At 43.3% G+C, this 24,729-nt stretch overlaps 1 protein-coding gene across 1 annotated transcript; it reads right to left on the bottom strand.

Annotated features, from left to right (window-relative positions):
* Positions 1-1,571: 1,571 nt before the first annotated feature.
* On the bottom strand, positions 1,572-22,332 carry psma4 (proteasome 20S subunit alpha 4). Its single transcript, XM_041837669.2, has 9 exons — positions 22,245-22,332; positions 21,629-21,658; positions 21,450-21,492; positions 19,273-19,435; positions 19,075-19,152; positions 9,487-9,575; positions 9,075-9,205; positions 4,576-4,699; positions 1,572-1,839 (listed from the first exon to the last, which is right to left on the bottom strand). The coding sequence occupies exons 2-9, from the start codon at positions 21,629-21,631 to the stop codon at positions 1,685-1,687; spliced, it is 786 nt and encodes a 261-aa protein (XP_041693603.1). The 5' UTR covers positions 21,632-21,658; positions 22,245-22,332; the 3' UTR covers positions 1,572-1,684.
* Positions 22,333-24,729: the final 2,397 nt, after the last annotated feature.

Here is a 24,729-nt window from a genome sequence, read left to right as displayed (position 1 = left end):
CAACAGTAATCTAGTGCATATGAGAGACGAAGAGGATGTTGGGATTAACAGAATAGGTGCTTCAAAGGCAGAGTTGTTTATCAGAATGAGTAGGCCAAAGTTTATAAAACGCTCTTCTTCTCCCGCTGGGCTCTCAGCTCTCTTGCTGACGCAACCAATAATCTTCAGGCTGTTCCCGGTAAACTGTCCGACGCTCCTGATGTTCTGCCAAGCCCACTTTGTCCCAAATCGGTTGATCATTCCTTCTATTTTCGGTGTCGTGACAGTAAAGGTGCTGCATGCCTTATGGTCCACATCACCTAGGCATTTTCCACAGTCCAGTGTCAAGGCAGCGTAAAGGACAGAGCTTGACCTCTGACCTCATTACAGCCGTTGTGTGCAGATGACAGAGTTAGGCCTGTTTACTGCTAAGTGGAAAGTAGCTTGTTTAGCCTAGGCATCTGTTCTTCTGTGTTTCATAGCAGCAGCATTGTTTGAAACTGACTTTAAAACTCCCATTCATCTATGTAGTTACACAATCACTATGGTCTCTGAGACATTTAGACATGCTATTTATTTAGTCTGTAAATGTAGGCCTATTTTGTTGCTGGGTTACAAGGTGTCTAAGGCCCCGTGCACACTCAGGTTGTAAGGCTGATGTACCACACATTTGACAGATATTTTCCATGACTTTTTCCACACAAATTGTTTTATGCAACATGACGGACACAGCAGAAACCCAGCTGCCATTCTGGCTCCCACCACTAATTCCTGGCGGAGCAAAAAAGGACAGTCAGTCCCTTCTGACCTTAATCTTCACTTGACTTTACATAACAAGCCTTCAGATTGAGGCTGTTACCGCATGGATGTCAGTCACGGCATTTTGCAGAAATCCCTTTTCTATCGCTATCAGGATTCGAGGATCGGGTCAGCAGAATTAAAGCAAGCTAGAATCAATAACTAATCCCTTCTAAAAATGACCCGACTCATCTTTTACATCACATCTGATATCCGCTAATTCCACCAGATAAGCGCATGGAGCATGGATGTTTCGTAAGCACATTTAGGGAATTTCATTAATATTCTCAACATTACATGATCAGAATGCTATTCATGAAAATGTCCTTAATTACATGATCAGAATGCTATTAATTAACATTTCCTCAGCACTGATGGCTCATCATATAGCTCACAGCATAAAGCCTCATATTGCCTCTCAAACATACTGTGTTGACTCCTTTGATGGCTCAAATAACGTGTCTAATATTTGTCATATTTAATATATGACACTACACACTTGTAGCTCAACTGGTAGAGCATGGCGCTTGTAACGCCAAGGTAGTGGGTTCGATCCCCGGGACCACCCATACACAAAAATGTATGCACGCATGACTGTAAGTCGCTTTGGATAAAAGCGTCTGCTAAATGGCATATTATTATTATTATTATAGTGTGACAAATATTAGACTGTGCAGAGGTTGTGAGTTTTGTACAGAGTACAGAGTTGTTATACAGAAAATTACAGATGTGACAACACGGAGTCAGCCCTAGCTGTCTGAATAAACATTCAGCAGATGCCAGACTCAGGCATGTATAGTACTGATCATTTATTTAAAGAAATACAACAGATCCAGTCGAAGAGAACAATTTAGAAAACCTGGAATATTTAATGTTTTTTTTTACAGAAATGTAACAAAATAGCCACTCATTTGTCTTTCTCCTTCTGTTCTTTCTCCTTCTTCTCCTTCTCCGCTTTGGCCTCCTCCGCCTCGTGTTTCTTGATCAGCTCATCCACTTCCTTCTGTTTCAGCACCTTGATGCAAGTCTTTCCGTTCTCTCTGGTCAAAGTGGCGATCTCCACTAGATAACACCAAAGCGGAGACACACGGGGTTAAAAAAAGAAGGCTACTACCCTGAATATTATCACTTAAGAGGTTGGAAGGGGGAAAGTGAGTAACGCAATACAGCAGACAAGCATATACAGTATATGCAAATAAAGCCTTGTTCACACTGCAGGCCTTAATGCTCAAATCAGTTTTGTTTTTCAAATCCATTTTGGAATACTGCCTGTCCAAACAGCAAGTTACAAGTGACCAAATTGGATGTGTGTGTTCAGACAGCAGTAATTTGCTGACAAGTCTATGCTAGTTGTCATAGTAACAACGGGTGTGTGTGCAGTGTGTAGGCTGATTGATGGTGGCACTTGTGTTTCCTATCCCTCAGAAGTTATGTAGCAAGCTAAGGTGACAACAATGCCTGCCTGGACGTTTCCCATTTGCTTTGAATGTTCAAAATCATTGGATAAGAACACTTTTAAAGCCTCAAAGGATAAGATGATCCAACTTTCAAAACTAGTCATTTTTGGCTAGCCACCGCAGTCAACTAGCTAGCTAGGTAGCCGTTTAGCTTTCTAGCACATTCACCAATTTGTTTGTAAACAATTAACAAGCTAGTTATCTACCATGTTCTTGTCAAACTGTCAAGCAGAGTAGCTAATAATCAACAATATAAAAAACACTTGAGGGCAAATAAATCAGATTTGACCGTTCAGACAAGTCACATGTCCAGGATAGGGCTGGGCAATATGGCCAAAATACATCACAGTATATAAAATAAAATAGACAGTATGACAGTATTTTATGTTTTTTAATAATACAAGTTCAACATTTGCTTTGAGTAGTGCGTGACCCTAGGGTGGCAACACATACATTCTAAGTGATTTCAATGGGTCTTTCTCCATTCTGATTGTTTTATACTGATCAATTCAACCAAAAATAATTTTCGGAATTTTCATCAACTTCTGCATTTCCTGCACTCATTTGAGATCATTTCCACACTGCCACGTAGGGCTGCATGATATGGGCAAACAATCTAGGCCTTATTTTTAACCAAATGTTGCAATTGCGATTTAGATTAAAACAGTTGGGTGAACTGTTGGAATCATGGAAATAGAATGATTATTCTAATTCTATAGTTAGAATATAATAGTGGGCACTTTGAATGCAGGCTGTATAGCTAATTACGTTTGCTCTGACTCAGTACATTTATTAGCTAGCTAGCTGGCCAGCTAACTAGCGATTACCATTAGCGACTAACAAGATTTAGGCCCAACTTGCTAAGAAAAGACAAACTAGCTGTTTGCAGATGTATGGGACACAAAACTAATAGTGAAATTATATACTGAACAAAAATATAAAAGCAACATTTTAAGTGTTGGTCCCATGTTTTATGAGCTGAAATAAAAGACCCCAGAAATGTTCCATAAGCACAAAAAGCTTATTTCTCTCAAATTGTGCTACATTTTTTACATCCCTGTTAGTGAGCATTTCTCCTTTGCCAAGATAATAGATCCACCTGACAGGTGTAGCATATCAAGAAGCTGATTAAACAGCATGATCATTACACAAGTGCACCTTGTGCTGGGGATAATAAAAGGCCATTAAAATGTGCAGTTTTGTCACACAACACAAGGCCACAGATATCTCAAGTCTTGATGGAGCGTGCAATTGGCATGCTGACTGCAGGAATGTCCACCAGAGCTGTTGCCAGATAATTGAATGTTCATTTCTCTACCATAAGCCACCTCCGACGTAATTTTTAATTTTATTTGGCAGTACGTCCAACTGGCCTCACAACCGCAGACCACGTGTAACCACACCAGCCCAGGACCACCACATCTGGCTTTTTCACCTGCGGGATCATCTGAGGATGGGGGTGCTGAGGAGTATTTCTGTCTGTAATAAAGCCCTTTTGTGGGGAAAAAGTAATTATGATTGGTTGTGCCTGGCTCCCCAGTTGGGGGGCCTATGCCCTACCATGCCCGCACCCTTGCCCAGTCATGTTAAATCCATAGATTTGGGCCTAATGAATTTATTTCAATTGAGTGATTTCCTTCCATGAACTAACTCAGTTAAATCTTTGAAATTGTTTCATGCTATGTTTATATTTTTGTTCAGTACAGAACACTAGTGAATGTATTGTAAAAAGCAAAGTGAAAACCACATTGTTGACATCAACATTGTTGCATGTGCTGCATTGACCATGCAGACTGAATGCAAGTGTCTCGTTTTCGATGAACAACAAAATGCGCTCCTTGAGTGACAGGGGGTGGAGCTAAGTCTGTATGGAAAGTGGCATGGAGAGAGAGTTGACTCAAGTAGCCAAGTAAACTACAAAAATAGACGTTACACACGGCGTATCACATTTAACAAACCAAACATTCAAATGCCGTTATAGAAGGTCAAATAAAAACTCAAACTGGTCCGTCCATCAATACCGGTATATCATAAAATACGGTATACTGCCCAGCCCTAGGCCAGGAATCAGATTTGCATCTGATTTTAAACCACCTACGAAGGTGGTTTGAAATGTGGCTTGAAATATCCGATTCCATGTGCTTTTTGGCTGTTCAGACTGCAGGAAAAATAACTGATTCGAATCGGTTATGCAAATAAATATGATTTGAGTCACTTCAAACTGCCAATGTGAACATGGCTAAAGTTAAAAGGTCCATAAACACTCAATTTGAGTAATATTCCGTTCTGATTGAGTCTCAAGAGCACTCTCATACACACAGGCAATCTTTCACTAACACACCTTTCTCAGCAGACAGCTTGCTGACGTCCATAGTCTTGTTGAGCACTTTGACGGCCAGAGCCAGGGCAGAGGACAGAGACATTTCTCCCTCTTTGAAGTCCTGCTTCAGCATGGACACGGCCGCCTTGGAGAGAGGACACAAACAAGACATTTAACATCTTTAACACAACACTGAGAAAAAACATTGTATACTTTAAGTTCTATTACAGAAGATACTGGGGGTGCTTGCGAGCCAAAAAGGGAACCCTAAATGGCCAGAAATATTGTCCAGAAAACCCCCCACACCTGTGAGAAAAATACGATATTGCAAAAGGATTGTGTGGTTTCATGAAATAAAATAAATAAATTAATAGGCCTATCAAGAATTACACCTGCACTGCGGATGAATAGTTTCCCGAAAACCTACCAAGTTTCAATACTGGGAATCATTCATATTTAATCAGAGATTCCCGGGAAATACAGCAAAAATCAGAAGTGCCCATTTACATTTACGTCATTTAGCAGACGCTCTTATCCAGAGCGACTTACAAATTGGTGCATTCACCTTATGATAGCCAGTGGGACAACCACTTTACAATGTATTTATTTTATATTTTTCTAATTTTTTTACTTTTGAGTATATTTTTAATTTTAATTTGTTTTATACATATATTGTATTATTTTTGTAAAAATGATTACTTTTATACTATCCCAGGTATTCCTTAAAGAGGTAGGGTTTCAAGTGTCTCCGGAAGGTGGTCAGTGACTCCGCTGTCCTGGCGTCGTGAGGGAGCTTGTTCCACCATTGGGGTGCCAGAGCAGCGAACAGTTTTGACTGGGCTGAGCGGGAACTGTGCTTCCGCAGAGGTAGGGGGACCAGCAGGCCAGAGGTGGAAGAACGCAATGCCCTTGTTTGGGTGTAGGAACTGATCAGAGCCTGAAGGTAAGGAGGTGCCGTTCCCCTCACAGCTCCGTAGGCAAGCACCATGGTCTTGTAGCAGATGCGAGCTTCAACTGGAAGCCAGTGGAGTGTGCGGAGGAGCGGGGTGACGTGAGAGAACTTGGGAAGGTTGAACACCAGACGGGCTGCGGCATTCTGGATGAGTTGTAGGGGTTTAATGGCACAGGCAGGGAGCCCAGCCAACAGCGAGTTGCAGTAATCCAGACGGGAGATGACAAGTGCCTGGATTAGGACCTGTGCCGCTTCCTGTGTAAGGTAGGGTCGTACTCTTTGAATGAACCTACAGGATTGGGTCACCGCTTTGATGTTAGCGGAGAAAGACAGGGTGTTGTCCAGGGTCACGCAAAGGCATTTAAAGCGTTTAAAACCAAGATATGCTCACTATGCCAGGGTTCTCCTCAAATAAGAGGGCCGATGCCCTCTTATTACAAATAAAAAACAGAAATATCACATTTACATAAGTATTCAGACCCTTCACTCAGTACATTGTTGAAGCACCTTTGGCAGCGATTACAGCCTTGGGTCTTCTTGGGTATGACGCTACAAGCTTAGCACACCTGTATTTGGAGAGTTTCTCCCACTCCTCTCTGCCGATCCTCTCAAGCTCTGTCAGGTTGGATGGGGAGCGTTGCTGCACAGCTATCTTTAGGTCTCACCAGACATGTTCGATCAGGTTCAAGTCCAGGCTCTGGCTGGGCCACTCAAGGACATTCAGAGACTTGTTCCGAAGCCACTCCTGCGTTGTCTTGGCTATGTGCTTAGAGTCGTTGTCCTGTTGGAAGGTGACCCTTTAACCCAGTCTGAGGTCCTGAGTGCTCTGGAGCAAGTTTTCATCAAGGATCTCTCTCTACTTTGCTCCGTTCATCTTTGCCTCGATCCTGACTAGTCTCCCAGTCCCTGCCGCTGAAAACATCCACACAGCATGTTGCTGCCACCACCATGATTCACTGTAGGGATGGTGCCAGGTTTCCTCCAGACGTGACGCTTGGCATTCAGGCCAAATAGTTCAATTTTGGTTTAATCAGACCAGAGAATGTTGTTTCTCATGGTCTGAGAGTCTTTAGGTGCCTTTTGGCAAACTCCAAGCGAGCTATCATGTATTTTACTGAGGAGTGGCTTCCATCTGGTCACTCTACCATAAAGGCCTGCTTGGTGGAGTGCTGCAGAGATGGTTGTCCTTCTGGAAGGTTATCCCATCTCCACAGAGGAACTCTAGAACTCTGTCAGAGTGACCATCTGGTTCTTGGTCACCTCTCTGACCAAGGCCCTTCTCCCCCAATTGCTCAGTTTGGTCAGCTCTAGGAAGAGTCTTGGTGGTTCCAAACTTCTTCCATTTAAGAATGATGGAGGCCACTGTGTTCTTGGGGACCTTCAATGCTGCAGAAATTTTTTGGTACCCTTCCCCAGATCTGTGCCTCGACAAAATCCTGTCTCGGAGCTCTACGGACAATTCCTTTGACCTCATGGCTTGGTTTTTTTCATTTTAGAATACGGCTATAACGTAACAAAATGTGGAAAAGTCAAGGGGTCTGAATACTTTCCGAAGGCACTGTATAGCACAGGAGGTTGGTGGCACATTAATTGGGGAGGACGGTGATATAGGAATTAAAATATATACAGGTTAAAAGTAATGACAAAATGTTCCACCCTTAAATATAGTTGTGAAATGTCCTTGTTTTAAGTATGATTAGTACTTTCTTAGAAGTGACTAATTATTACACCCTGAAACTGTGTGAAATGTGTTAGAATGTGTGAGTGTAGGACCAGTAAAGACTATGACATTGAGCTACTATTTAGCAATGTGAGTAAGAGTTAGACCAGACAACAAAGGACAAGGAGAACTGTCTACAGACAACTGAGAAACCAAGATAAAGAGGCCTCCCAATTTAGGGAGGAGAGAAACTGTTAGGCTTTTTAAGGAGTATGCAGGATATTGTGAGGACGGCGATAACTAAGGAATGTGTGTGTATGTGTGTGTGTGTATGTATGCGTGTGTATGTATATATGCGTGTATGCATGTGTGTGTGTGTGTATATGTATGTGTGTGTGTTTGTGTGTGTGTATGTGTGTGTGAACTGATGGTCAGGAGAGCAGTTTTAAAGTGGAAAACTACAGCCCGCCTAAAGAGGGGAGGGATTTTTGTATGACGTATGAGTATAAAAGATGAACTCTGAAATTGTGATGGCAGAATTCTCAATGAATAAATCTCTGACTATGCAGACCGGGTCTCTGTCCGTTACTTAAATCCCAAAAGACTTACAACCTTTTGGGAGACGCACAGAGACACTGAAATAGTTTGTTAAATAATTATCATAACAGACGGGCTTGTGGTAATGGCAGGAGCGAAATGAGTGGAATGGTATCAAACACATGGCTTCTATGTGTTTGATGCCATTCCATTTGTGACGTTCCAGCCATTATTATGAGCCGTCCTCCCTTCAGCAGCCTCCACTGATGTACATTCCTTCCTCCCATTCCTCCAGCCAAATCACAGGTAGGCCTTTGCAAATATTATAAAATCAGCCATTCTATGCAGTATTCTATTATACACTGAACAGTTTGAAGTTTAATTCAATGTGTTGTATTGAGTAAGAGTGTGAATTTCAGTGACAGGTTTTTGGAGAATGTTTAGAATACGTGAACAAGCGTCCCGGGGGTCGGGCGAACAGGATGCTAGGCCACTGATTTTTTTCCACCGTGGTATTGCGATACTACTCTATCGTGATACTTGGCCTGGTATCATGACAAGCCTATGTGGATGATACTATTATGCCCCGACTGTTGATCTGGCTGTGTCAAAACTAGTCAGATGTTATAGCTATGCAGGAATCCCTTGCTGATTAAAACTAAATACAGTATTTAAGTGTATGAATACAGCAAACACTCAAGACACATTTTGAGAAAAACTATTAGCAACTACATTTCCATCGTGTACCTTTAACAGCTCTTATGCACATGCACACACAATCTCGCTAAGCAAACATGTCCTTGACATCCAGGTTAGTCAAACAGACTGAGCCTTCAGGGTGAAACCTCCTATACTACAATCCTGTGTGGTGAACCACTTTAATTTACTCTGTCAATCTGTTCAATGGCGAGCGCCTTTCCAACATGCAGAGACCTTTAGAAGCACAGCTGCCGCCCTCTGGTGCCCAAAGCGTTGCATAGTTTCATCATTCAGTTTATTGCAGGAGAGACGACACAGCATAAGGACAAAGAGGGGCAGAAGAATCCGGTGCAGCCATGAGTGGTCTTTTGGTGGACTAAGTGAAATCAGGTGTGGTAGTGTATGTAGGAACCAGTATTATGGTACCGTTCATTCTACTGGTTCTCCATAACCAACCCAAATCTCAATGTATACTACAGGCCATCTGAGAATCCCCCACAGAAACAGGCTGCTTTATATAAAGGGGATGTAGAACTGGCAACAAAGAAAAACGTGGTCATTTGTGGTTGTAGTCCAGAGTCGACCCGTGGCCCATCTCTGGTGATTGCAATTTGCCACAGCAGATGAAGAATGCAGCATGTAAACACATAGAATGTTGAAAGAGGGACTTACGGCACTATTGTTGCCGATGCAGGTGGCCTTCCAGCCTCCGTAGTTGCCGCTGGGGTCACTCTGGTAGAGCTGGAAGCCATAGTGTTTGTCCCAGCCCATGTACAGCAGAGACACGCCAAAGGGCCTTTTCCCTGTGGTCAAACCGCACAAACAGCAATTTAAAGAATTTCAACTTTGCTTTTTGAACAACCTCAGAGAACGAAAGCCAATAATGAATTTGGAAGACACTGCATTTTACACTGACGGTTGCCGGGCCAGCCACTTACAACTTCACACTTGAAATTACAGTATTGAGGAGCAGTGAGCTAAACCAATTGCGCTCCATTTGCTTGCGGTGACCTGCTGGTGGACTCTCGTTTCATTGGAGAGTGCTACTGAATAAAGTCCTATGTGGTGTAGGGCAGCAACTTACCTCCAAATTGTGTGTAGGCCTGCTTGATGTCACACAGAGCTGTGACCAGCTGTTCACAGGGGATAGGCTCCTGGTACTGCAGCAGGTATCTGTGAGAAGGGAGAAGAGGTATTCCGTATGTTTCAACAATGTTGCTTTATCATCAGCTTCAATAAAATATTTAGGAGCAACAAACAAGGCATAGACTAAAATTGAGGCTACCTTTAGGGCGTTTTCACATATGAAATGCATTGCTCTGGTTTGGATTCCAAATTGTCATGCAGACTGCAGGAATGTCCACCAGAGCTGTTGCCAGAGAATTGAATGTTCATTTCGCTACCATTGTTCTTCATTTCTCAACGTCGTTTTAGAGAATTTGGCAGTACTTCCAGCCAGCCTTACAACCGCAGACCACGTGTAACCACACCAGCCCAGGACCTCCACATCCTGCTTCTCACCAGCGGAATCGTCTGAGACCAGCCACCCGGACAGCTGATGAAACTGAGTATGCACAACCGAAGAAACCGGCTCAAGGAAGCGCATCTGCATGCTCTTCATCCTCACCAGGGTCTTGACCTGACTGCAGCTCGGCTTCGTAACCGACTTCAGTGGGCAAATGCTCACCTTCGATGGTCACTGGCACACTGGAGAAGTGTGCTCTTCACGGATGAATCCCAGTTACAACTGTACAGTACCAGGCAGATGGTAGACAGCGTGTATGGCGTCGTGTGGGCGAGCGGTTTGCTGATGTCAACGTTGTGAACAGAGTGCCCCATGGTGGTGGTGGGGTTATGGTATGGGCAGGCATAAGCTACGGACAACGACCACAATTGCATTTTATCGATTGCAATTTCAATGCACAGAGATACCGTGGCGAGATCCTGAGGCCCATTGTCGTGCCATTCATCCGCCGCCATCACCTCATGTTTCAGCATGATAATGCATGACCCCATGTCGCAAGGATCTGTACACAATTCCTGGAAGCTGGAAAAGTCCCATTTCTTCCATGTTTGGGATGCTCTGGATTGAGAAGTATGACAGCGTGTTCCAGTTCCCGTCAATATCCAGCAACTTCACACAGCCATTGAAGAGGATTGGGACAATATTCCACAGGCCACAATCAACAGCCTGATCAACTCCATGCAATGAAGAAGTGTCGCGCTGCATGAGGCAAATGGTGGTCACACCAGATACTGACTGGTTTTCTGATCCACGCCCCTACCATTTTTTAAAAGGTATCTGTGACCAACATATACATATCTGTATTCCCAGTCATGTGAAATGCATAGGTTGGGGCCTAATTAATTTATTTCAATTTACTGATTTCCTTATATGAACTGTAACTCCGTAAAATGTTGAAATTGTTGCGTTTATATTTTTGTTCAGTATAAGTTCCACATGACTCAATACCTGGTACTCTGGTCATGGATCTTGGACCCGCTACTCAAACAGGTCCAGGATTCGTTACAGCCAGAGTTGGTTTGCATTTCGCACTTTTCTTTTGAACAATTTTAGTCATTTAGCAGACGCTCTTCTCCAGAGCGACTTATAGAGCATTCATCTTAACCCTCTAGTCTAAGCCCTACATGTGGAATTGTTTTAAGATGGTGATACCAAGGATAATTTAGCTATTTCAATTGGAATTTTTAGACACCTTAAGGTATCCAACAAATTGTTTACAAAGTTGGGGGATGAAACATTGAATTTGGCATTACTGCTATTAGCAAATAGAAAAGCATTGAATAACAGATTCACTCTATGGAACTGATAGTCCCCCCCAAAAAATCTAAAGGAAGTTTGTTCTGAAGTGTCTGTCCTATATCTGAGAGATAAGAAAGTTTCGGAAATTATAAAAAATAATCATGAAGAAAACATGTATTTATCCCCTTATTTTAGGCACTAAACGATCTCAATATATAAACTCAGCAAAAAAAGAAACGTCCCTTTTTCAGGACCCTGTCTTGCAAAGATAATTAGCAAAAATTCAAATAACTTCACAGATCTTCATTGTAAAGGGTTTAAACACCGTTTCCCATGCTTATTCAATTAACCATAAACAATTCATGAACATGCACCTGTGGAACGGTCGTTAAGACACTAACAGCTTACAGACGGTAGGCAATTAAGGTCACAGTTATGAAAACTTAGGACACTAAAGAGGCCTTTCTACTGACTCTGAAAAACACCAAAAGAAAGATGCCCAGGGTCCCTGCTCATCAACTTGAACGTGCCTTAGGCATGCTGCAAGGAGGCATGAGGACTGCAGATGTGGCCAGGTCAATAAATTGTAATGTCCGTACTGTGAGACAGGACGGACAGCTGACGTCCTCGCAGTGGCAGACCTCGTGTAACAACACCTGCACATCCCTGCGGGACAGGTACAGGATGGCAACAACAACTGCCCGAGTTACACTAGGAACACACAATCCCTCCATCAGTGCTCAGACTGTCCGCAATAGGCTGAGAGAGGCTGGACTGAGGGCTTGTAGGCCTGTTGTAAGGCAGGTCCTCACCAGACATCACCGGCAACAACGTCGCCTATGGGCACAAACCCACCGTCGCTGGACCAGACAGGACTGGCAAAAAGTACACTTCACTGACGAGTCGCGGTTTTGTCTCACCAGGGGTGATGGTCGGATTCGCGTTTATCGTCAAAGGAATGAGCGTTACACAGAGGCCTGTACTCTGGAGCGGGATCGAGTTGGAGGTGGAGGGTCCGTCATGGTCTGGGGCGATGTGTCACAGCATCATCAGACTGAGCTTGTTGTCATTGCAGGCAATCTCAACGCTGTGCGTTACAGGGAAGACATCCTCCTCCCTCATGTGGTAACCTTCCTGCAGGCTCATCCTGACATGACCCTCCAGCATGACAATGCCACCAGCCATACTGCTCGTTCTGTGCCTGATTTCCTGCAAGACAGGAATGTCAGTGTTCTACCATGGCCAGCGAAGAACCCGGATCTCAATCCCATTGAGCACGTCTGGGACCTGTTGGATCGGAGGGGAGGGCTACGGCCATTCCCCCCCAGAAATGTCCGGTAACTTGCAGGTGCCTTGGTGGAAGAGTGGGGTAACATCTCACAGCAAGAACTGGCAAATCTGGTGCAGTCCATGAGGAGTACTTAATGCAGCTGGTGGCCACACCAGATACTGACTGTTACTTTTGATTTTGACCCCCATTTGTTCAGGGACACATTATTCAATTTCTGTTAGTCACGTCTGTGGAATTTGTTCAGTTTATGTCTTAGTTGTTGAATCTTATGTTCATATAAATATTTACACATGTTAAGTTTGCTGAAAATAAACGCAGTTGACAGTGAGGACATTTCTTTTTTTGCTGAGTTTACTTCCATTAATTTTTTTAACTGGTACGGGGGACCTTCAGATGAGTCTTGTGAGGCTTGTGAGCGTCCTAGAGCAAAACAACCGACGTGTTCGTGAGAGTTTCGTGGCCAAAACTGCTCGGACGCTACAGACAGGCAGGTAGCCTAGAGGTTAGAGCATTGGGCCAGTAACTGAAAGGTTGCTGGTTTGACTCCTCGAGCTGACAAGGCTCTGTTAACCCGAATTGCTCCTATAAGTCGCTCTGGATAAGAGAGTCTGCTAAATGACTAAAATGTTTTTATTTTTTTATTACTTTGGCAGATCTGCTGTACCGAGTCCCAAGACGCTTATGTGGGTCGTAGAGGAAAACACCATCATGTACGCGAGAGTCATCTTTCCATAATAGTTTGTAGGCCAAACCATTCGGACGCTAAAGACGATTTTGTGAGAAGACCGATTTTCGGGATGTCTCATGGTCTGACAAACACAATTTTAGCACTGTCAGCTTTCGCCACAGATGAGGAAGTGCGAAATAGGCAGATGCGGTGGATTGAGATGCATCCAATACAAAAAAACATCTCTAGCCTAACATGATTTTTGAATGACTACCTTCCCTCTGTACCCCTCACATACAATTATCTGTAACGTCCCTCAGTCAAGCAGTGAATTTCAAACAGATTCAACTACAAAGACCAGGGAGGTTTTCCAATGCCTCGCAAAGAAGGGTACCTATTGGTAGATGATAAAAAAAATAAAACATCTACACAAATATTCCTTCGAGCATGGTGAAGTTATTAATTACACTTTGGATGGTGTATCAATACACCAAGTCACTACAAAAATACAGGCGTCCTTCCTAACTCAGTTGCCGGAGAGGAAGGAACTTTTGTTCAGTGTTCAACATGTAAAGTGTTGGTCCCATGTTTCATGAGCTGAAATAAAAGCTCGCAGAAATTTTCCATAAGCAGAAAAAGCGTATTTCTTCTAATTTTGTGCACAAATTTGTTTACATCCCTGTTAGGGAGCATTTCTCCTTTGACAAGATAATCCATCCACCTGACAGGTGTGGTATATCAAGAAGCTGATTAAACAGCACAATCATTACACAGGTGCACCTTGTGCTGGGGACAATAAAAGGCCACTAAAATCTGCAGTTTTGTCACACAACATAATGCCACAGATGTCTCAAGTTAAGGGAACGTGCAATTGACATGCTGACTACAGGAATGTCCACCAGAGCTGTTGCCAGATAATTTAATGTAAATTTTTCTACCATAAGCTGCCTCCAATGTCGTTTTAGAGAATTTGGCAGTAAGTCCAACCGGCCTCACAACCGCAGACCACATGTAACCACGCCAGCCCAGGACCTCCACATGCGGGTTCTTCACCTGCAGGATTATCTGAGACCAGCCACCCAGACAGTTGATGAAACTGAGCAGTATTTCTGTCTTGTTATAAGGCCTTTTGTGGGGGGAAAACTCATTCTGATTGGCTGGGCCTGGCTCCCAAGTGGGTGGGCCTATGCACTCCCAGGGCCACCCATGGCTGCACCCCTGCCCAGTCATGTGAAATACATAGATCAGGGCCGAATTCAATTGACTGATTTCCTTATATGAAATGTAACTCGGTAAAATTGTTGAAATTGTTGCATTAATATTTTTGTTCAGTATAGTTACTGCACAATACTAACCTAATTGACAGAGTAAAAAGGAAGCCTGTACGGAATAAAAATATTAAAGCATGCACTAAAGTAATACTACAAAAAATGTGGCAAAGCAATTCACTTTTTATCCTGAATACAAAGTGCTATGTTTGGGGAAAATCCAATGCAACACATTACCGAGTACCACCCTCCATACTTTCAAGCATAGTGGTGGCTGCATCATGTTATGGGTACGCTTGAAATCATTAAGGACTGAGGAGTTTTTCAGGACACTAAAAATAAACGGAATAGAGCTAAGCACAGGCAAAATCCTAGAGGAAAGCCTGGTTCAGTCTGCATTCCACCAGAGACTGGGAGATGAATTCACCTTTCAGCAGGGCAATAACCTAAAACACAAGGCCAAATGTACACTGGAGTTGCTTACCAAGAAGACTGAATGTTACTGAGTGGCCGAGTTACAGTTTTGACTTAAATCTATGTGAAAATCTATGACAAGACTAGCAATGATCAACAACCAATTTACAGAGCTTGAAGAAAAATGTGCAAATATTGTACAATCCATGTGTGCAAAGCTCTTAGAGACTTAGACTTATTTTATAACCCTTTTTTGTGATTTTTTTTGTGATATCCAAATTGGTAGTTACAGTCTTGTCCCATTGCTGCAACTCCCGTACAGACTCGGGAGAGGTGAAGGTCAAGAGCCATGCATCCTCCAAAACACGACCCTGCAAAGCCGCACTGCTTCTTGACACACTGCTTGCTTAACCTGGAAGCCAGCCGTACCAATGTGTCGGAGGAAACACCGTACAACTGTCAGCGTGCATGTGCCCGGCCCACCACAGGGAGTCGCTAGAGCGCGATGGGACAAGGACAACCCGGCCGGCCAAACTCTCCCCTAACGTCCCTGGGCAAATTGTGTGCCGCCTCATGGGTCTCCCGGTCGCGGCCGGATCAAATCCGGGTCTGTAGTGACGCCTCAAGCACTGCGATGCAGTACCTTCGACCACTGCGCCACTCGAGAGGCCCTGCCAAAGGTGATTCTAACATGTTAGCCCCGTGTAGCTCAGTTGGTAGAGCATGGCGCTTGCAACGCCAGGGTTGTGGGTTCGTTTCCCACGGGGGGCCAGTATGAAAGAATGTATACACTCACTAACTGTAAGTCGCTCTGGATAAGAGTGTCTGATAAATAACTAAAATTTAAAAATGTATTGCCTCAGGGGTGTGAATACTTACGTAAATGAGATACACTACATGACCAAAAGTATGTGGACACCTGCTTGTCGAACATCTCATTCCAAAATCATGGGCATTAATATGAAGTTGGTCCCCCCTTTGCTGCTATAACAGCCTCCATTCTTCTGGAAAGGCTGTTGGAACATTGCTGCGGGGACTTGCATCCATTCAGCCAAAACAGCATTAGTGAGGTTGGGTACTGATGTTGGGCGATTAGGCCTGGCTCGCAGTCAGCATTCCAATTCATCCCAAAGGTGTTTGATGGGTTGAGGTCAGGGCTCTGCCAGGCCAGTCAAGTTCTTCCACACTGATCTTGACAAACCATTTCTGTATGGACCTCGCTTTGTGCACGGGGGCATTGTCATGCTGAAAGGGCCTTCCCCAAACTGTTGCCACAAAGTTGGAAGAAAATAATCATCTAGAAAGTCATTGCATGCTGTAGCATTAAGATTTCCCTTAAGGGGCCTAGCCAAAAACCATGAAAAACAGCCCCAGGACATAATTCCTCCTCCACCAAACTTTACAATTGGCACTATGCATTCGGGCAGATAGCGTTCTCCTGGCATCCGCCAAACCCAGATTTGTCTGTCGCAATGCCAGATGGTGAAGCGTGATTCATCACTCCAGAGAACGCGTTTCCACTGCTCCAGAGTCCAATGGTGGCGAGCTTTACACACTCCAGCTGACGCTTGGCATTACGCATGGTGATCTTAGGCTTGTGTGCGGCTGCTTGGCCATGGAAACCCATTTCATGAAGCTCCCGACTAATGGTTATTGTGCTGACGTTTCCAGAGGTAGTTCGGAACTCTGTAGTGAGTGATGCAACCGAGGACGGAAGATATTTACGCACTTCAGCACTCGCGGTCCCGTTCTGTGAGCTTGTGTGGCCTACCTCTTCGCGGCTGAGCCGTTGTTGCTCCTAGACGTTTCCACTTCACAATAACCGCACTTACAGTTGACCAGGGCAGCTCTAGCAGGGCAGAAATTTGAGGAACTGACATGTTGGAAAGGTGGCATCCTATGACGGTGCCACGTTGAAAGTCACTGAGCTCTTCAGTAAGGCCATTCTACTGCCAATGTTTGTCTATGGAGATTGCATGGCTGTGTGCGCAATGTTATACACCTGTCAGCAATAGGTGTGGCTGAAATAGCCGAATCCACTAATTTGAAGGGATGTCCACATACATTGTGCATTTCTGTATTTCCTTTTCAATACATTTTTTAACAATGTCTAAAAACATGTTTTCACTGTCATTATGGAGTATTGTGTGTAGATGGGGGAGAAAAAAATAAATGTAATCAATTTTTAATTGAGGCTGTAACAACAAAATGTGGAATAAGACACTGTATTTGCTCACACATGCTTCATAGTGCGGATCAGGTTACCAAACGATCCAGGATCCGGTTCCTACAGGGATATGTGTCCTTTATCAGTGCGAAGCAAGGTTCGTGCAGACAGTGGCAAGTCACATTAAAGGACATTCAAGGAGTTTAAGCACTAATATTTACTTTCAAAGACCATCAATTTGTAATAGTTCCTATTCTGCAATTGTTTCTAGTCGCCACCAGATGCCAGTATACCTAATGAGAAAAAAAATAACTTACTATTCATCGCTACCTTTTAAGTTCTATTCAAAAAATACGCATTTCACTACTTATTTACTACATACAGTGCATTCGGAAAGTATTCAGACCCTTTCCACATTTTGTTACGTTGTCTCATTCTAAAATTGATTAAATTAATTTTATTCCTCATCAATCTACACACAATACCACATAATGAAAAAATGAAAAAAGTTTAGAAATTGCTCATTTATTACAAATAAAAGTCACATAATTAGTTAAATAAAGTCCACCTGTGTGCAATCTAAGTGTCACATGATCTGTCACATGAACTCAGTATATATATATATATACCTGTTCTGAAAGGCCCCAGAGTCTGCAACACCACTAAGCAAGGGGCACCACCAAGCAAGCGGCACCATGAAGACCAAGGAGCTCTCCAAACAGGTCAGGGACAAAGTTGTGGAGAAGTACAGATCAGGGTTGGGTTATAAAAAAATATCCAAAACTTTGAACATCCCACGGAGCACCATTAAATCTATTATTTAAAAAATTGAAAGAATATGGCACCACAACAAACCTGCCAAGAGAGGGCCGCCCACCAAAACTCACGTACCAGGCAAGGAGGGCATTATTCAGAGAGGCAACAAAGACACCAAAGATAACCCTGAAGGAGCTGCAATGCTCCACAGCGGAGATTGGAGTATCTGTCCATAGGACCACTTTAAGCCGTACACGCCACAGAGCTGGGCTTTACGGAAGAGTGGCCAGAAAAAAAGCCATTGCTTAAAGAAAAAATAGGCAAGGCATGTGGGAGACTCCCCAAACATATGGAAGCAGATACTCTGGTCAGATGAGACTAAAATTGAGCTTTTTGGCCATCAAGGAAAACGCTATGTCTGGCGCAAACACAACACCTCTCATCACCCCGAGAACACCATCCCCACAGTGACGCATGGTGGTGGCAGCATCATGCTGTGGGGATGTTTTTCATCGGCAGGGACTAGAAAACTGGTCAGAATTGAAGGAATGATGGATGGCGCTAAAATACAGGGAAATTCTTCAGGGAAACCTGTTTCAGTCTTCCAGAGATTTGAGACTGGGACAGAGGTTCACCTTCCAGCAGGACAATGACCCTAAGAATACTGCTAATATAAAACGCAACATGTAAAGTGTTGGTCCCATGTTTCATGAGCAGAAATGTTCATACGCACAAAAGGCAGGTTTGAATCTACATTTGCCAGGCATTTTACCTATCTATGTGACATTTGCTGCCGCCTAATCAGTCAGTTCTGTACCTGCCTGGCTGAGTGGCATTGTGGGTGGAATGAGCGAGCTCGCTTGGCAACCAGAGCGCAAAACACGCAATGAAATAAAACTTGGCAGTCTGCCAGGAAATTAATTTGTAAGACCAATACTTTTTTCTAATATTTTTCATATTAGATAATTTTCTGATCTCCTCTCATTTCAATTCAAGTACTTTTCAAGTACTAACTTCCAAAAATGTCTGATTTTCAAGGTATTCCAGTACTTGAATTTCAGAGTGCCAAATTCAAGTACTTTAAGCACCTTGTGCGAACCCTGGTGTGAAGTGAAGCCAGAGGCATTTCAGATGTCACTGACAGTAAAATGGAACAGTGACATTTGTCATTGTTAAGAGAAACAATTATTGTCTTTTCGGATCTCCGAAATGTTTCCCTTATTTATTATTATGCTTCATGATAGCTATGAAGCACATCAACCCTATATATCAGTGCTTGATTGGCACGCTGCTCTGCCCATCCAGCGCCACCCTCTATTCATCTCTTAGCTCGTCCCCTGCTCACCTCTGTGCTATTAGTCTCAGCTCATTGGTCAGTACGTTGGCATCTGATGTGATTCCAGCCACACTACAGGCCATATCCCTGCAACACAAGAGGAAATGTCACAAGCCAGTAGGCAATGGAAGGGCACATCTGCTTGCCACTAGAATGACGTATTTGGATTTTGATCTGAAGATAAACACAAAGGAAGCAGCAACTTACTCATTCAGCTTGTAGATCTTTTCTGAGAAAAACACCTCGTCCAATAGCTTATGGATGTTCCTCCTCTCAGCCGCCAGCAGCACACCGTCATTGGCCAAAATCCCCAGACAAGTGCCAGCGTGACCAATGGCCTCCATGGCATACTCTACCTGGTATAGGCGGCCTGCCAATGACAGAGACGACAAATTATGTGTGTGGGCAATTCCACGGAAACGGAATTTCAAAGTTTAAAAAAAACATATAACTATGCACAATGACTACTTTGAACAATTTACACTGTAAAAGATACAAAAAAATACTGTGCAGATGCAAAGTTTGGTAATAGAGTAACGGTAGAATCTCCCTCAGTTTTATTCTGTTACCAAATGCTGCATCTGCCCAGTTCTTCCTGTAAATGTGTTTTTGTAAAATTGTCAGTGGAAATTGTTAAAAGTAGTCCTTGAGCGTAGAGTTATATGGTTTGTTAAACTGTGAAATCATTGTTTTTTGTTTGGTATACATTTTAAGGTGAAAAATCTGAGTCTCTGCGTAACTCCGTTACCATGGAATTGCCTGTGTCTCTCTGCACAACTATAAATGCACCCTTCCTTTTAGACAGGGCCGGTCCTGGCCGTTCTGATGCCCGAGGCTTGAGAACAGGTTCTCAACTGGCCTACCTGGTTAAATAAAGGTTAAATAAATAAAATAAATAAAGGCAAAATAGTCCCAGTAAGCAAAATGACGTTGAAAAGATGTCTAAAAAACATATTTACCAGACATTGAAGCTAGGTTAAATGTAGGTTCTGAATGAAAGGTGAAAATACGTCATTTATAGACATCTGTGTTTGGGCCAAATCAAGGCTCGTACAGACCGGACAAAATATGAACCAAATATAGACGTCTAAACCAAAAAAGTACGTCCAGTCCGGACCAAAACAAGTTGTCCAAAAGGCGTCAGCATCGGTCCATGCTTACTGAGGTGTAGCCTACAGTGTCGCCTGAAATTGAATTTTAGGAACGCCCATCTATGTGGTAGGCCTAACATTTGTAAAACACACAAAAAAGACAGCCGGTCAAAAAAAGATGTTGGCGTCTGTCTGTGCTTACTGGGGTATAGCCTACCATGTCAGCCTGCAATTTAATTTTATGAATGCCCATCCATGTGGTAGGCCCACCGTTTGTAAAACAGGCCGTTGCATTGGCTTTATTACACCTGTTTCCTGTCACTAATCAATTTGGCTATTTAAGATCTGAATATCAAATACCCAACTTTATCGGGAGTTCTCCTAAACCTATTTGCAATATGTTTACACAGTGGGAAATGCAGAAGTATTTTCTTTTTCGCTATGATCAGCTCATAAAAGATTGACAGTTAAAACTTGAAATCACTGATCATGACAATTTATCTCATGGGGTGAAACTCCTGGACAGCAGTTGTGAGTAGCCTGATTGTCCATTCCATATTCTCCATTTTACTTTGGCCTGTCCTGTTTTTAGGATATGTTGTTGGTTAACATGTCAGGAAATTTTTTATTTGATTGGGCACCATTTTGGTTAGGCTATTTGAGTGGAGAAACCTGCATGATGTAAAAAGTTTCCATCTCATTACATTGTCATACATTTTATCTCCAGCCTGTAGGCTACAGAAAAGGCCAAATACTTGTTCTACCATATGCTATATCTGCTACATGATTTATGCTCGATCATTTTTTTGACAGAATGTTGCTGGAGTGCCACAGCGATGAGTCTCTCCAACAGCACCCTGGAGAGGCATCCTGGGAATGGACAGGATAAATATTTTGCATCCCTGCCTTTGACAAAGTGGGCACTGCTTATCACAGGGCAGCATCAGCGCTCACCTAAAAAGCCCATATGCCACTGTTTGAGTGAAATTGTCATTGTTTTTGGGTAGGATTATGTGAGACTTTATGTGGTTGGAGATGCGTCTTGATCAGTTTAGTTCAGAAAATGCCGTCGTCAATCTGCCACGAGGCGGCCGCCTAATCCTGCCTAATGAGCGGGCTGGCCCTACATTCAGAAATAACTGATCTGACATGATTGGATTTGTAAAACTACGCAGTAGGATCATTAGCTTTCACCTATCCAATTGTATTTGATCCATCTTATTTCAAGGAGCGAATTAAGGATGCATTCAAAAGTATTCCAACATGACTGTCCATCAGTTGTCAATAACTTACCTTCAGGCGAGAAGATGGTTGTTCTTGAATCATATCGACGAGACTGTAAAAGGTCAACAATATCACATTATATAGGGCAGACTACAAACTACGGTATCATAAATTGCGGTTGTGCTTCCATCAGGTTATTTGGCATCCATTACAAAACTTAGATCTCAGTTGGTTGATTTGATACTCACCATCTTAGTAGATTCCTTTAAATCCTGTGGCTGTGAAACAAATCATGTTTAGATACAAAAATGTATCAACTAACAAACATGATAATCAAGTTGCTAAAGGCCTAGTCAACTCATTCTGCCACAGATTGATATTTATCAGTAACGGTATTCTACAGTGCTTGCTTGTCATATCTATGGCTAACGTTAGCTAGTTAGCCTGAGATAGTATGGAGGCTAGCAGAGTGAAACTGAAAGTGCAGTAGTACCTGAGGCATTGGAAATAATTAGCTATAAGGACAACATTTGTACACACCAATATGGATTTATTCATAACAAGTTAACTAGCTAGTTAGCTATGGCAGAAATAGAAGTTACAACTATTGTACTAGCGCAAGCTCTATTCATTAAGATGCTCGATAGCTAACTGCTAGCTCTCGAGCTACCATGAAGCAGCAACTTTTAGCTCGCTAGCTCCCCCACTCCATCCACCATTACTGATGTTCAAGGAAATGGCTAGCTAGCTAATATTAATGACATTAATAACAGTATCATTATTGTGCAAAGCAATAGGCGTGTTTTCATTTAAAAAAATTAAGGGATAACTAAAAGCTGAAATATACAATGTAAATTGTCATACACCTTCTCTTGAGTTGTACCCTAACGTAGCCGGCGTGAAAGAAGCTTGTGTCAAATATAGTTCCTTCTTCTTCTTCTTCGTCTTCTTCGTCTACTTCGTCTACTTCTTCTTCTTCGGGAGTAGGTTGGCGAATCGCATCCAATTTACGGTGCATACACCGCCACCTACTGTATTGGAGTATGAGGCCAGTCACGGCCTACCTACATTACATTATCTTAATTATTCCTGTTATACTAAGAAAGTGAAATAGAGCCCTAGACACCACTTCCCTCCCCTTTCCTTTCTTGTTATACCTGTGATTTGGTTGTGTTGTTACCTGCCACAGATGTGAGATTTGTTTTATAGAAGCACTTGGTCCTATTAAATTGTCATTCCAAATTGCACATCAAAATATTTAGGGTTATATGACCAAAGATTTTTTCGAACTAACCCAAGATAGACCAGAGCCTGTCATTTCCAATGGGAACAAATTAATCATAGTGGGCAGAACAAGCAAGGAGATGCACAGTGACAAGCAAGAGCTAGTGACATCCTATTGGTGTGTTCTAGCATTTATTTGCATATTTCCATTAGGGAACGCCTACTCTGTGAAGTGCATGTGTGCAATAACTCAATTTGTCTTTGCGCTCCTAAACAATGCAATTTTTTTGAAACTTTGGCAAAGGGTAAAGTCTACACAGCACAGTCCACTCTGTTTGTAACAAACTCTAGTTTTGGAAGCAGAAAACTGTATGGAGATCAAATGTATAATCTATGAGAAAATCTGCAGAATGTTGGCCAAAATCCATCTCCCTCCATCTTCTCCCAGTGCCGACCATGGGGGCTTCCTCTCATCACCAGATTTGGTAGTGAGTGGAAACTCTAACTGGATGCTTCACATGTATGGGCCCTACATCCGGTGAAATATCTGTCTCACGGACCAGGCAAGGAGGGCATTAATCAGAGAGGCAACAAAGAGACCAAAGATAACCCTGAAGGAGCTGCAAAGCTCCACAGCGGAGATTGGAGTATCTGTCCATAGGACCACTTTAAGCCGTACACTCCACAGAGCTGGGCTTTACGGAAGAGTGGCCAGAAAAAAGCCATTGCTTAAAGAAAAAAATAAGCAAACACGTTTGGTGTTCGCCAAAAGGCATGTGGGAGACTCCCCAAACATATGGAAGAAAGTACTCTGGTCAGATGAGACTAAAATTGAGCTTTTTGGCCATCAAGAAAAACGCTATGTCTGGCGCAAACCCAACACCTCTCATCACCCGAAGAACACCATCCTCATAGTGAAGCATGGTGGTGGCAGCATCATGCTGTGGGATGTTTTTCATCGGCAGTGACTGGGAAACTGGTCAGAATTGAAGGAATGATGGATGGCGCTAAATACAGGGAAATTCTTCAGGGAAACCTGTTTCAGTCTTCCAGAGATTTGAGACTGGGACAGAGGTTCACCTTCCAGTAGGACAATGACCCTAAGCATACTGCTAAAGCAACACTCGAGTGGTTTAAGGGGAAACATTTAAATGTCTTGGAATGGCCTAGTCAAAGCCCAGAACTCAATCCAATTGAGAATCTGTGGTATGACTTAAAGATTGCTGTACACCAGCGGAACCCATCCAACTTGAAGGAGCTGGAGCAGTTTTGCCTTGAAGAATGGGCAAAAATTCCAGTGGCTTGATGTGCCAAGCTTATAGAGACATACCCCAAGAGACTTGCAGCTGTAATTGCTGCAAAAGGTGGCTCTACAAAGTATTGACTTTGGGGGGGTGAATAGTTATGCACGCTCAAGTTTTCTGTTTTTTTTTGTCTTATTTCTTTGCATCTTCAAAGTGGTAGGCATGTTGTGTAAATCAAATGATACAAACCCCTAAAAAATCCATTTTAATTCCAGGTTGTAAGGCAACAAAATAGGAAAAATGCCAAGGGGGGTGAATACTTTCGCAAGCCACTGTAGGTTTAATCCTAGACACATGAAAAGTGGGATGTATACGGAGGGTACGGGGCAACAGAAGACGAACAGCAGAGGGGCTAAGAATCTTGGAGATGGGGAAAGGGCCGATAAAACGGGGGAAAGTTTGCGGGACTCTACCTGGACAAGCTGCTGGCTCCAGGTGGTGGGATTGGCGGAGACAAGGCAGCAAAGAGTCGTCTCCAGGTCCTGATTGGCTTGCTTTGACTGGCCGTTAGACTGGGGGTGGAACCCGGAGGACAGGCTGGCCGACGACCCAATGAGCGTGCAGAACGTCTTCCAGAACTGGGACGAGAACTGAGGACCCTAGTCGGAGACCATGTCCACCGGAAGTCCATGGATCTGGAAGACGTGCTACACCATGAGCTGGGCAGTCTCCGGCTGAGGGTAGCTTGGGGGGAAGGAATGAAATGGGCGGCTTTGGAAAACCGGTCCACCACGGTAAGGATAACAGTGTTGCCATCAGATGGGGGGAGACCAGTGACGAAGTATATATGTGACCAGGGACGGTGAGGGACAGGAAGTGGT

This window comes from Coregonus clupeaformis, unplaced genomic scaffold (genome assembly GCF_020615455.1).
Source record: "Coregonus clupeaformis isolate EN_2021a unplaced genomic scaffold, ASM2061545v1 scaf0067, whole genome shotgun sequence".
In the NCBI taxonomy this organism is placed as follows: Eukaryota; Metazoa; Chordata; class Actinopteri; order Salmoniformes; family Salmonidae; genus Coregonus; species Coregonus clupeaformis.
Note: the sequence above shows the minus strand (reverse complement) of the source record. Positions and strands in the feature narration are given on the sequence as shown.

What these genes read in the sequence shown, in the direction of transcription:
- psma4 (XM_041837669.2), bottom strand. An exon ending in AACCATCTTCTCGCCTGAAG is followed by an intron (nt 19,436 to 21,449) that starts GTAAGTTATTGA and finishes TGTCATTGGCAG; the next exon opens with GCCGCCTATACCAGGTAGAG. An exon ending in AAGATCTACAAGCTGAATGA is followed by an intron (nt 19,153 to 19,272) that starts GTAAGTTGCTGC and finishes CTTGTGTTGCAG; the next exon opens with GGATATGGCCTGTAGTGTGG.